The 13,770-nt window shown below is 45.8% G+C and overlaps 2 protein-coding genes across 2 annotated transcripts in view; one reads left to right on the top strand and one right to left on the bottom strand.

Annotated features, from left to right (window-relative positions):
• The first annotated feature begins 147 nt into the window (after window positions 1-147).
• TPPP3 (tubulin polymerization promoting protein family member 3) lies at window positions 148-3,786 on the top strand. The gene is made up of 4 exons (XM_081274993.1): window positions 148-301; window positions 2,642-2,835; window positions 2,949-3,102; window positions 3,243-3,786. Exons 2-4 carry the CDS (start codon window positions 2,648-2,650, stop codon window positions 3,429-3,431), a joined length of 531 nt encoding a protein of 176 aa, XP_081131119.1. The 5' UTR covers window positions 148-301; window positions 2,642-2,647; the 3' UTR covers window positions 3,432-3,786.
• Window positions 3,556-13,770, bottom strand: part of LRRC36 (leucine rich repeat containing 36) — a 73,048-nt gene continuing 62,833 nt past the window's right edge. The window contains exons 12-14 of the mRNA XM_081274987.1: window positions 13,322-13,445; window positions 10,244-10,358; window positions 3,556-8,358 (exon numbers count right to left, since the gene is read on the bottom strand). Coding sequence (XP_081131113.1) covers window positions 8,133-8,358; window positions 10,244-10,358; window positions 13,322-13,445 — 465 coding nt within the window. The 3' untranslated portion in view covers window positions 3,556-8,132. The remainder of the gene's footprint in view (window positions 8,359-10,243; window positions 10,359-13,321; window positions 13,446-13,770) is intronic.

The following is a 13,770-nucleotide window of genomic DNA, read 5'->3' as shown; positions in this document are numbered from 1 at the left end:
AGGGCTGTATGCGGAGCTGTGCCTGCGCCCAGCCTGGAGAGCGGATAGGGCGGGGTCTGGTGGGCGGAGCCAGCATGACCTTGGTCACTCTCCCGCCGAGACAGTCTCGGGGGTGGGACTCGCCGTCTCTATGGAGACCGAGAAACAGGGGATAATACTGCGGAGCCGCCCGGGCTGCAGTCCCGCCAGGGAGCCGGCAGGGAGCGGAGCTGCGGAGCCGCCTGGTTTCCCGCATCAGTCGGTCCATTCCTGTGTCCTGACCATCTGAAGCGCTGCAGGAGCAGCCACGAGATAGAAGCCGGTAGGATCCCCGGACGCCGACCACCTTAATCAGTATCCTGCACATACAGGGGTGGGTGGGAGCGACCTGGAAGGGGTCCCAAACCCGGATGATATAGAGCCCAGTAAACCAGCTGAGCTGCCCTACCCAGGCCCCAAGCGTTCCACCCGCCAGCCCCAACCTCCTTGCTAGGCTGATTGATGACTCCAGCTGTCCCAGCAGGAGCGGAGCGGATGGTGGCCTCAATTCAGGGGCGTGGCTACTCCATCCATGGCCTGCAGACCCCTCTGGCTGCTGCCTGTGACTGTGCTCCACAGCCCCGAGATCACCCAAAATGCATTTTCCCACAGACGGGAGTGAGCACTGGATGCAGGCTCCTCCCAGTTCTTTAGGACAAGCATCATGTGGCACCCAAACTCTCTTGGACATTATTACCCTTGGTAAAACAAGTGCAGAGCTGTAGGCCCCTTCTGGGAGATGGTACCCAGGGAGAGGGAGAGGGAGGGGGAGTGCAGCGCTGACTGGGGATGTCTTCCCAGAGGTTCCCAGAGGTGTAGATCTCTGGGTGCTCACAGTGCCAGAGACTGCAATTTAGAGATGGTGGTGAGGGTGGTCACCAGGAAGCAGAGGTCAGTGTCAAGGCTAGTGGTGGTGGAAGACAAGGGAGCTGGGCAGAAACCCAGGCTGTGATCACCTTTTGTATAAGAGGCAGATGGTAGCCAAGACTGAGGGTGTGGTCAGGGGGTGGTCTCAACATAGTGCCTGGAAATCTGGAAATTCTAATGTGTGAGGTGGACACTGGTGGGCTTCAGTCCAGTACTTTGGATGTGTGAACAAAGTGGGTGCTAAGGGTGTGGTCAGGGGGCCTTGATAAGAATTGTCGGTATGTGAGGGGTTGGGTTGCTGAGTCTTTGGTTAGGGAGGCTCAGGGCTGCAGGGTGTGCGTGGGGATGCTGCATGTGCAGTACAGGTATGGTCAGGGAGGCTTCAGTTCAGGGCTGTGTTCAGTGAAGGGAGTTTCAGTGCAAGGCTGAGGGTGTGGCCAGGGGATTAGAGTGGAGGGCTATGGGTGTGAAGGGCAGATAAGGGTATTTCTAGGGGGGTCTCAGTGCAGGTCTAGCATATGTAGGGGGGAATGAAAGCTGGGGGAAGGGTCAGGTCTCAATTCCAGGGCAGTGGGTGTGGCTGGAAGAGGCCGCAATGCAGAGCTGTGGGTGTGGTCAGGGGTATAAGACCTAGGGAGTGGAGGGCCAGAGGAGTGCATATGGGCTGTGGGAATATGGACTGATGTGGTTGTTCAAGGGTGTGGCAAGGAGACCTCAATGGAGGGCTGAGATATAGTAAGGGACATGTGCTTCAGTGGAGGGTCACAGTACAAGGCCATGGTCCTACTTGCCAGCATGCTTATTTCTTCTAGTTATTCTACAATCCCACTTAAACTGGTCCCCAATCTCATGCTTCTCCTAAATTCCACAGACTGGGAGGTTACAGCCCTAGTGGGTGGCATGGGGCCAGGAGGCCATGGTTGTGCCCTAGGCGCAGGGAGTGCTGGCGTGCCCCACCCGTGGGCCTCAGCTCCCCAGCCCAGCCCAGCCCAGCCTGGCCCAGCCCAGCCCAGCCGAGCAGCACTGGGAGCTTCTCCCTGAGCTGCCCTGACACCATCCTGCCCTTAGCAACATTCTCCAAGCAGCACCACCCTCCCTTAGCAACTGTCTCCAGGCTTCACAAACTGTGGCCAGGCCAGCCCCAAGCTCCCGCTCCCCTCATGTTTTTGTTTAACAGCAAATAGTAACAAGGCTCTGGCTGGGCCAGCTGCACCCCTGCCTACGGCATGTATGTTCTGGCTCCCTTCTCAGGCCTGGGCTGGGTCTTACTAGGTCTTCATGACCCTTGCAGAGATATTGTCATTACTAAATACCTGCCCAACCAGTAGCCTGTCCTGTCCCTGACCCACCTTGGCATGGAGCTTCCTGGGAGAGGGGCCTTGCTCTGCCATTCTTACTTCCACCCAGGCAGGCCTTGTGCCAGGGCCAGACAGAGCCATGGCCCCAGCTGCTATCCTCACAGTCTTTCTGGACAGTACCACTCTGTTCCCAGCTTGTTGTGGGCATCATGATTTCATCTTCTAAGCTCAGAGCCAGGACTGGCACTAAAGGACAGGACCTTTTTTCTTAGGGTTCTTCCTCTGGGCTCCAGGCAGACACTGAGTACTGGTCCCTCTCCCCAGTCCCAATCAGGGTCTGTGGCAGAAGAGGTGCCAATTCAGACCTTGAGGGTTTTGACTTAGAGGTAGTGATATCCTGGGTCTTGGGAGGGGGAGGGGCAACATGGCTGGGAGGTGATTGAGGTGGGTCCCCACAGGGTGGCATGGCAGCAAGCACAGATGTAGCTGGGCTGGAGGAGAGCTTCCGCAAGTTCGCCATCCATGGTGACCCCAAGGCCAGCGGGCAAGAGATGAATGGCAAGAACTGGGCCAAGCTGTGCAAGGACTGCAAGGTGGCTGATGGAAAGGCCGTGACAGGGACTGACGTCGACATCGTCTTCTCCAAAGTCAAGTGAGCCCTATGCAGCCTCTGCTTCTTCTGTTCCCAGAAGGTGGAGAATTGGGGGCTGGAACCAGGGAGGATGTTGAGAAGGGGAAAACTAATGGTGCGTATGTGCATGACAGGGGAAAGTCTGCTCGGGTTATCAACTATGAGGAATTCAAAAAGGCCTTGGAAGAGCTGGCAACCAAGCGGTTCAAGGGGAAGAGCAAGGAGGAGGCTTTCAATGCCATCTGCCAGTTGGTGGCAGGCAAGGAACCAGCCAACTTGGGTGTCACTGTAAGTGCTCTGCTGGTCTCTGGAGGCCACTGAGGGAGATGGGGGAATCTTGGCTGGGGGTGGGAAGGGAGAAGCCTCTCTCACTAGGGCATGGCTGCGCATGGCTGACTTCTGCCTGCCTGGAAATTTTGTTCAAACAGAAAGCAAAAACAGGGGGTGCTGTGGACCGGCTGACGGATACCAGCAAGTACACGGGCTCCCACAAAGAGCGCTTCGATGAGAGCGGCAAGGGCAAGGGCATTGCTGGACGGCAAGACATCCTGGATGACAGTGGCTATGTGAGTGCCTACAAGAATGCAGGCACCTATGATGCCAAGGTGAAGAAGTGAGGCCAGGGAAGGCACCCACTGCACCTGCCCCTGCCAGAGGCTCAGGCCTGGGCATAAGGGGCACATGGAGCAAAGAAGCCCGGTCCCTTTCCTGCTGGACCTGCCACCCAGAGCTTCCTGCCCAGCCCCATGAGGCCAGCCTACCAGCCCTCTGACCCAGACTACTCTGTGTCCCCTTCCTCCTCCTCTTGCCTCTCCAACTTCTAAGGAAAGTCTGTGCCTATAGCCTCACCACCCCAACCTGGTCCCAGGCATGGCTGACTTCTGCCTGCTTGCCTCATATTTAAGCTGCTGCTCTGGCCAAGTGCCTAATTCTTACCCAGACCTCAATAAAGACACCTTTTGTACCAATTGACCTGGTTGGGTACATGATGACATTCATACCCAAGTACTGCCCTCAGTATCATCATTCTGCTACATACACATCCTATGGGTCTCCCTCCATTCACTGGCAGCCTACCCAGAAAGAGAGAGACATAGGAGTCCCCTTCCAAAGAGCCAGACTACCAGAGATGTCCCTCAGGGAAATGCAAAACCTTTTAACTGGGCCCTGACCCTGAGTCCTGACCTCAAAGCCTGCCTCCCTGCAGTTAGTGCCTAGTATGCAGACTTGGCCCCTCTCCACTTGCACAGCCTGAGGAGGGATGAGATAGCAGACCTGGCCTGGGCCAAGTCTTGGCAGAAACCCTGGGACCAGGCCTCGGCTCTAAGCCTACCAACTGGAGGCTACCAAGGCAAGTTATTTGGGAATCCATATGAAAATCTCAGATAATCCAGAGTCAGGGGGAACCTTAGAGAGTACATAATTTAACTTCCTCATTTTATAGCCAGGAAAACTGAGGCCCAGAGAAGGAAAGTGTTTCTGCAGATGAGGCCCAACCATGCCTTTTGCCTCATGCCTTTTAACACATCAGGCTCCAATACTGATTTTTAAAAGTAGGGCTGAATGGCTAGTAACAGAGCCTGGCTCTGTGGCAGAGGTAGGAGGTGGGGAGAGGGTGTCCCACAGTGAAGGGGCCTTTTCTTGTTGATTCCCTCCCATGTATTCACCATTCTGGCTGAATGGGTAGGGCCTCTGGTTCTGAGGGCTCTGGATGTTTCCAGATCATGAAGTTCTGGGTGTTGGGCCAGAAGTATTCCTAAGCCCACAGCTTTGGCACCAACTGTCTTCTTTTCAGCTATGACAAGAGGACTGATGGCACCTAGGGCCTACCTAGGAGACGGCAGGTCCCAAGGGTTCTAGAAAAGGCTTGAAATGCACATGCTCACGAGCACATGCCCTATTTCTGGTACAATGAAAACAGTGCAATTATTTATTCTCTCATACCCCAGTTTGTTCCTGCTTTAGGTGGCACTGAAATCCCTAGAGCCCAACTACTTGGGAATTGGAGGTGTAGAGAAATAGTGTGTCTCAGACAGAGAAGCTGGAGGTCAAGTGGGAAGCCGAGGGCACGAATTGACACCTGACCTCTGCAGAGCCTTGTCTCCCAGCCAGCAGTAAGCAGCAGGCTCCTCCTCACTGGGCTGTCCACCTTCCCTCCCTCTACCTTTCCTGCTGGCAAGCAGTAGAGGAGTGATCCCTTCTAGCCTTGGGAAATCTGAGTTGGAAGTTTTACCACAGTGAGCTTAACAGCAGGGAACCCAACCCCTTCTGGCTTTAACTTACCAAAATACTCTCATAGCAACCTGAATTTACCTGTGTTCAAACTGAGTCACCCTCCCAGCTACTTGAACCAGCCCATATGGAGGGGAGAAGCAACCTGTCCATTCCTATGACTGGCTTGGAGGAACCCAGAGAGAACTGGCTGAGCCCCCAGACTCTACCTTGGAGTAAAGCCCTTGTGCTTCTTGAAAAGCTTCATGGAGCCTGGGAGAGATCAAGGCCACTCAGGGCCAGGAAGAGCCTTAAAAACCAAATGGGGCTCACAGAATCTGGTGCAGGGCAGCCATTGGTGAACAATACCACCACTGCTGCCCTGGCATTGTGTTCTTCCCCTCACAGCCTCCTTATGGTGGAAAGCCTTGGGTACCCTTACTAGCAAGGCTAGGCATACAAGGAAGGAAGGGGAGGTTCTATAGGATGGAGAGTTAAAATCTTTCTGAGCTGGGCTTTGTGGTACATACTTGTAATCCTAGAGATTCAGAAGGCTGAGGCAGGAGGATTGCAAGTTTGAGACCAGCCTTGGCAATTTAGTGAGACCCCGCCTCAACATAAAAGATAGAAAGGGCTGGGGACACAGCTCAATGGCAGAAGCACCACTGAGTTCAATCCCCAGTATTGCAAATTAAAAAAAAATAATGCTTCTGTATAGCTAGGGGTAGTGTAGGCCTGTTGGGGTGGCTGTGCCCCTCCTTCTGGGTACAAAACTCTCCTGAGGACTTGGGTGGTAAACTCTTTTGTTTTTCACTCTCTTCAGGGATTTTCCACCTTCCACGTTGGCTTCAGTTAGCCCCACAGGGCAACAATTCCTTGGCCCTTCTCTTGACAGCCCAATCTCTACCCCTGCCCTCAGGACTGTACCACACAGGGAAAATCAGAACCAGAAATAAATTCCCCAGGAGCAGTCAGCAGCCAGAAGAGGTGCCAGCTTGCGTCAGGGCCAGCTACTTTCTGTGACAAAGGGTGATGATGTAGAAGGTGATTTAGTTTGGATTAGGCTCTTTGCTTCTCCTTAGAGGTGCCCTGAGTAGATTCTGAGTCTGCCATTATCAGATGTTCATCCAGATGCAGGAAAGCCCGGGGCAGTAGAAAGAAGTGTATTATTTCTCCTCTAAGGGTCTGACTAGCAGGTTGGCCTATGCCTGGCCTAAGTCCCAAAATGTGACAACACAGGGCTGTGAAGTCAATAGACAATGCTCTCCTTCCTGGGCAAGGCTTAGGCTCTTTTTTTTTTTTTAATATTTATTCTTTTTAGTTTTCGGCGGACACAACATCTTTGTTTGTATGTGGTGCTGAGGATCGAACCCGGGCCTCACGTTTGCCAGGCGAGTGCGCTACGCTTGAGCCACATCCCCAGCCCCGGCTTAGGCTCTTTGATAGTTTCTCAATGGGACAAGGACAGGCCCAGAAAAGTGGCTGGGTGGGGAAAAGAGGCTCTTTTGTCATTTCCACAAAGCACAAACTCACACCAGTTCCCTTGGAGCACACAGGTCAAAGATATGTACAGCTCCTCTGTACAGCTGCCTCTTGGGAAGCCATGTACAATCTGGAGATCTGTAGATTTTATTTACAACTAGGAAATGTGGGATCTTCATGTCTCATTAGTATGGCAATAAGCCTCCTTCCCTGCACAGCACCAGAGTCCAAGCACAAAAGATTATCTAATCCTTCCACCCACCTCTTTCTCTGATGTGGCCCTGAAGGTGAAGAGAAGTATAACATGGCATTAAATTGACAGTCATTCACCCTATACCCTCTCTGAAAACATAAGCTACTTGGGAGAAGTCTGAAGCAGAAATATAACTTGAACCATTTTCCCCATTGAGGTTTTAAATGCCTAATGGATCAGAATTAAAGAAATACAGTATACTTTTGTATGTGAAATGGATACCGAGCCCACGCTGGCACACTCAGAAGCTGTGTCTCTGTTATCTAGTTCCTCTGGGGTTCTTCCTTGTGCCACATCATTGCCAATCCATTCTTCTCACAGAGAAAGCCTCACTCAAGCCCCTACTCCTGGGCCTCTCTAATCTAAAATCTTCCAGGAGCCACATGACCTCACTCCTGCTACCTTCTTCTTGCCCCTTTCCTTCAAGGCCTGTGTGTGTACTACTTCTCTGCAGCTTCTCTCATTGCTTTTGCTCTTGGCCCTATGCTTTGCCTAGTCTAGTAACTTTTTACTTATTCCCAGGCACCTCTTACTTATTCTGAGGTCTCAGTTGAATGTCCTCTGGGGACATATTCCTAACATTACATTTCCTAGGCTATGACTCATTGCCACTCTTACACTCTCATGGAATCATGTCCCACCTCGGACCCTGCCCCAGAATCCCTCTGAGTGCTCCAGACTCTGCACTCCTGAGGCACTGCATCTCTTCATTCTGCTCCCCTCCTTCTCTTCTGTCAGCTCCCACTCACACACTAATCCTGGCCGTGGCCTTCCCCATGCTGGGATTCCTTACTCTCTTTCTCTGGGGCATCTTTCTATTCAGGGTTTTTGTATAGACCTGTTTGGTCCTAATTCAAAGCTTCAAGTTCCAGAATTGTTTCAAGTTAATTTAAAATACATAATTTTGACTATGCATTACCAAAAAGAAATACCTTAATGCTGTCCCCAGACCAGCATGAGTTTGTGCTTTATTCCTGATTAAACAAATCATGGGCTACTCCAGGGCCAAAAAACTCCAAATGTGTTTGGTGAATCCATAAATATAGAGTCTCTAAAATTTCTTTTAGCACAAAATATATTTGATGGATGTTCTTTTGTGACTTTCTACTACACACTATCAAATGACACTGGGGGAAGTGTCCAGTGTTTTTTCCTTTTTGACATTTTCAGTCAAATGCCTCTGTATGACATGATGCAATTTCTGTGGGCAGAAGGAAAAAAATGATTCAAGGGGAGGACATAGAGAAATAAAAAGAAGGGACAATACAATGTAATCAGAATAAGCTTTTTTTTTTTTTAATATTTTGCTGGTGGCAAAGACATTGCAAGCCCTCCATGGATATGTGGGAGTAGACAGTGAAGGTGTTCAGTGCTAGCTCCACAAATTAGGATCTGGGACAGTTTCTGAGATGCTTTGTGTTAGATACTGACCCGTGTCATGTGCCACTGGTGAGGAGGAAGACAATGTGCTTTTCCCAAAGGGCGATGATGTCCCCAGATGATGACTTTTTTCAGGAGGCACGAGTGCTTTCCCGGAATAACCTTTTTGCTCTTTATTCAGCTGTTGCAGCAGATACTCATTAGTTACCACCAGGGATCTGAGACCCAGAGGGGGAAAGACAGTCATGAAATCACAAAAGCAAAGTAGATGCCATTTGGGTCTGAAATGTGTGCTAAAGATAAATGTAAAATGAAGTATCATCTTTCAACAGGATTGTCAAATTTGTAAGTGGGTTATTTTAAAAGCAAATGTACAGTTTCTTCATTACAATTCTGATTGTGTTCCAGACTGACTAAAGCAATAATATATTTCACATTTTATAGAGTGGCTGTTATACTGTTTTCAAAAAAACTTTCCTGATGAGGTAAGTAGGGCACTGGCTCCTGATCAGGCCTCAATTTCTACGCACTCTCCAAATCATAACTTCTTTTTCTAATCTGTCCTGCCTCTGCAACCAACAATGATGCCATCCTGTATTCCTGAACCCTGTATTATCAAGTAATGTTGAATGTCATCCACACACTGGCAAAGAAAAAAAAAAGGTATATACACAAAGCTGTTCATTACAGTACTATTTTGTTTGTTTTTATTTTTGGTGCTGGGAGTTGAACACAGGGCCTCAAATAACTAAGTACACACTCCACCACTGATCCATACTTCCAGCCCTGATGGTACTATTTTTTAACAGCCAAACATGGCTAACCAAAATATCCACAGACATTACTAGATGGCAGTCAAATAAACTACAACCACACACTAGAGTACTATGCAGTTATACAAAGGAATGAAAATGAGCTCCATAGACTACTGTGAACTTATTTCTAAGATAAAAATGTTAAAGCAATATTATGCTTCTTTTTATATAATTAAGGGGGAATACAAATCTACCATCCACAATAAAATGCCAGTGGGAGGAAAGGAAAGGATAGAGGAGACAGAAAAAGGGTCTAGATTTTTCTGAATTTATATTATTTTATAGATTTGATTTTTGGGGCCACATAGAAATATTTTACATAATTATGCAAATAAGATTAAATCAAAAATTTCCCTAAGAATCAAAAACAAAATTAAATAATAATAAATGAACTTGTACACTGAGTTAATGGGACCAATACACAGAAAAATTGTTTCAAGTTAACTTAAAATACACTATTTTGACTATACATACCCAAAAAGAGATACCCTAATGCTCTCAAAATGTAGTTCCCAGATCAGCAGCAACAGTATCACCTGAAAACTTACTGGAAATGCATATTCTTGGTTCCCAACCCACATATAAATGCATATAATGAAAAAAATACATCCAGAAGTGGGGGGGTTAATCCTCTGGATATGAAGCTATTTCAACAAAAGAGTGATAAAGCTTGGAGCTGAAGATTTGGGAATGGGGTGCTTGTATTTAAATGTCATTGAAAGTCCTAGTAGAGGTAGACGGGTAAATAAAGACTTCAAGGGCTTCCCTAGAGCTGCCAAGCCAGTGGCCTTGAGGTCTTCTCAGGTGTTTCTTGGTCTGCATCCAAGGGTACTCTTCTGTGAAGATGCTGACGCTTTTGAGTGCTTCTGAAGAAGACACATACTTTGGATTCTTTTCCTATCACTCTCTACTGAGTGCTCTTGATGCATCTTTTGTGACCAATAGCAGGAAGGCATTTTTCAGAGGAGCCAAATGACTGATTTTAGGGGGTATAGTGAAGAAAGTTAGCTGACCCCAAAGAAGTTAACCCTGTTAGAACCAGTAAGAAATTAATTATTGGGATGCTGCAACCTGCCAATGTCAGCAAAGATCTTTAGTCCCTGGTGTATAAGAATAGCACCAAAAGCAGTACTTTGATCCCTGAGCTAACTGGCCAGGAACAAGAGGTTTACACAAACACTAGAGTTAATTTGTAAATTTCATAGATATTATCATTAAAAACAAAGCAAAGGAGATAAAGAGAAGTAAACATCTGCTTCCAGAAACCACTAGACAGAAACTCGCCTACCTCTGACTTTCATGAAGAAGGGCAATGGTCTCCTCCAGCTTTTTCAGTTGGGCAAGCTCCTGGTTCAGGCAAGCCACTTGCATAGTCAACTGCTGGTTTTTGCGCATAAGATCATCTACAAAGAGTACAGTAGCCGGGTGAGCAGGATTCCAAGCTACTTACCTTTGATAAGAGTTTACATTTTCAAATGGTCATTTTGACAATTGAGTGCCCCATGGCACTCACCTCCATATTCCATTCACACAGGAGTTATGGTGTGAAGAACATGGAATTTGGCAACAGATCTGAATTAAAATTTAACTACTTAATTTTGAACATGTTAATTCATCTTTCTGAGCTTCACTAGAGGAAATAACCCTGCCCTACAGCATCACTTTAAGGATTCAGTGAGACACCTGTCCTCACTTTACCTAAGCAGTCAATAAGTATTATATTCTCCATTTGTATGACCTCTACTCCACATGTAATTTGTGAAAACATCTAGAACTGTCAGACACATAGTAATGATTCAATGAATGTTTGCAGAAATGGAATTGTAAAGCTGAGACACTCATCTCTACCTCCCTAAATTGTATGACTGCCTATAATAACGAAGTAGGCAAAAGCTCAGGAACTGAGGCCAGTTTCTAAAACAATACTTCTTAATGTTCATATGCTTGAGAATAAAAATAGATTCTGATTCAGTATGTCTGAGAAGAGGCCCAATATATGGCATAATAAGCTGCCAGGTAATACAAATGTGGATCACAATTTGAGATAGGACAGTTCTGGAAGGTAAAAAACAGGACTATAGCAACTGTGCTCATCACCAGAATTAGCCAAAATACTGAAACAGGCCCCCTAGCTGATTGAAAGTAAAGACCTGTGGACAAATACCTACTTATATTTTCAGAGTAGATAAATGGGATTGATATTTCAATTATTCAGGCTTCTGAGTATCAGACTGTGCTGGGATTTAACAATGGAAATTCAGTGCTTCCAAAAAAAGTTCTTCATGACAGTCTGAATGGCTCCAATTTGCTTAGGGAAGCTGAACTGGAGGTTTAAAGTGGAGGGCACACTTTATCTAAAATATTGGCCTAGCTGACAGTGGTGCATGCCTGTAATCCCAGCAATTTGGGAGGCTGGGGCAGGAGAATTGCAAATTGAAAACCAGAAATTTAGCAAAACCTTCTTGGGAAAAAAAAATTTAAAAGGCTGGGAATAAAGCTCAGCACTAGAGTGCCCTGGGTTCAATCCCCAGTATCACACACACACACACACAAAAAAAAAAAAAAAAAAAAAAAGAAGAAGAAGAAGAAGAAAAAAGTAAAACAAAAAAAACTGGCTTAAAATATGCTAGTAATAAAGTAATATAATCAAGACTTAAATGGGATATTATTTTTCGAGTGTAACAATACAAAGCTAAAAACATGCTCAGTGTTTGCAAAGGTGGAGTAAAAGAGCATTGGAGCACACTGCTGATGCACGTGTAAACTGAAAGCACCTTTTTTTGGCAATATGTAATAAAAGTCTCAAGAAATGGCCACATCTTTTTTTTTTTTTTTTGAATTTTTTAATCTTTATTTTTTTTTAGTTTTTCGGCGGGCACAACATCTTTCTTTGTATGTGGTGCTGAGGATCGAACCCGGGCCGCAGGCACGCCAGGCGAGCGCGCTACCACTTGAGCCACATCCCCAGCCCATGGCCACATCTTTTGACCCACTAATTTTACTTCTAGGAAAATATTCTTTTTTTAAATATCTTTATTTTGTTTATTCATTTTTATGTCATGCTGAGGATCGAACCCAGTGCCTCACATATGTGAAGCAAGCGCTTTACTACTGAGCCACAACCCCAGCCCCTAGGAAAATATTGTAAGAAAATAAATGTACACAAAGATTTGTGTATATTATACATGAATAGCAGCATTAGTTATGAATGTATAAATATTAGGTCTCTTAACTCCATCAGAAGGAAGAAAGATGATTGCGAAGAAACATTTTCATTCTAGGATTACTTCTTCCACTTTAGTTTTTTCTTCTGAATGTTTGGAAACACTTCAGAATTATTTATATTCTCTGTATATTATTTATATAACTATTATTATAAGTAATGGCAGCTATATTTATAACAACAACAAACATCGGAAACAACTATACAAAGGACTAGGTAGATAAATACAGTATATTCATGTGATACCATAGGAACTACCTATGCCATTAAATTAGTATCATTAGTGTATAAAAACCAGGTCTGTGATTTCTTGGGGGTACAGAATGTGGGAAACTGTACAAGGGGCATGAGGGAACTTTATGTGATATGTTCTGTGATATGAGTAGGATCAAACTTAAAATGTGTGCATTTTGTTGGGCACAGTGGTGCATGCCTATAATCCCAGTGACTCAGGAGGCTGACATAGTAGAACTGAAAGTTTGAGGCCAGTCATGGCAAGTTAGGGAACCTCCCTCTCAGTAGTTTATCAAGATCTTGTCTTAAAAGAAAAAAAAATAAAAAGGGATGGGGATGTAGCTTAGTGGTAAAGAGCCCCTGGGTTCAATACCTAGTTTAAAAAAATGTGTGTTTTGTTGGATGTAAATTAACAAAAAAACTTTTTGCAGTGTTGGGGGTTGAACCTAGGGCCTTGTACATGCCAGTGCTCTATCACTAAACCACACCCTGTAAATTATTCTTTAAGATATCAGAACACAATTTAAAGTTCCTAATTAAACATACATGCATAGAGGTAAATTAACAAAACACCAGTGATAATTATTGCTAGGTCACAGGGTTATATTCTCCTTGTATTTTCCAAACTTTCTGTAGAAAACACATTATACTTCTTTAATCACAAAAGCAAGTATCATTGTCAAAAATAACAGCAATAATAACATTTGTGCATGCTTTGCACTGATGAAGAGCTTTATCTGGTAGCCCAAGCCCCTTGCAATACACCTCTCTGAATCAGGATGATTGTTTCCACTAACTCCCAAGAAAAGCAATGACCAAGTAAGTCAAAGGCAGCCACATGAACTTTGGCTGGTGAAGCTTATTAAATGGGTCATTTAGTTGGCTTGAGAAGTCCCACACATGACTTACCATAAGTATGAGACTGGTGTCCACTCACAATTGAAGTGGCAGCACCTTCCTCCAACTGCTGAATTTTTTCTGTCAGAATGAGGTTTTCCTCCAGCACTCTGACCAGTTTTTGCTTCAAACTTTCCTTTTGATCAGAAAACAGAATACCAACATATTAAGAATCTGATATCCTGAATAGTGATTTTAGAGGATTGAAAGAATCTTTTCCTTTAGTGATAAAATGAATGAAAGTCAGCATTTGTGTGACTTTATCACTAATTTAATTCATTGGCAAACACAGCTGACATGCAGCAAACAAATCAATCACATGGAGTCCTGATCTTTCCTATGATTTACCTACCACTCTTGCTAAACAAGTGATCATTTTGACAAGTGGCTAGCATTCTGAGTCATCTAAAGTTTCTAGAACTGAACTTGGTGCCTGAAAATCCTCTAATGTTAAGAATAGA

This window comes from Spermophilus citellus (genome assembly GCF_964194105.1).
Source record: "Spermophilus citellus genome assembly, chromosome: 18".
NCBI classification, from domain to species: domain Eukaryota; kingdom Metazoa; phylum Chordata; class Mammalia; order Rodentia; family Sciuridae; genus Spermophilus; species Spermophilus citellus.
This window is presented reverse-complemented; position numbering and strand designations above follow the sequence as displayed.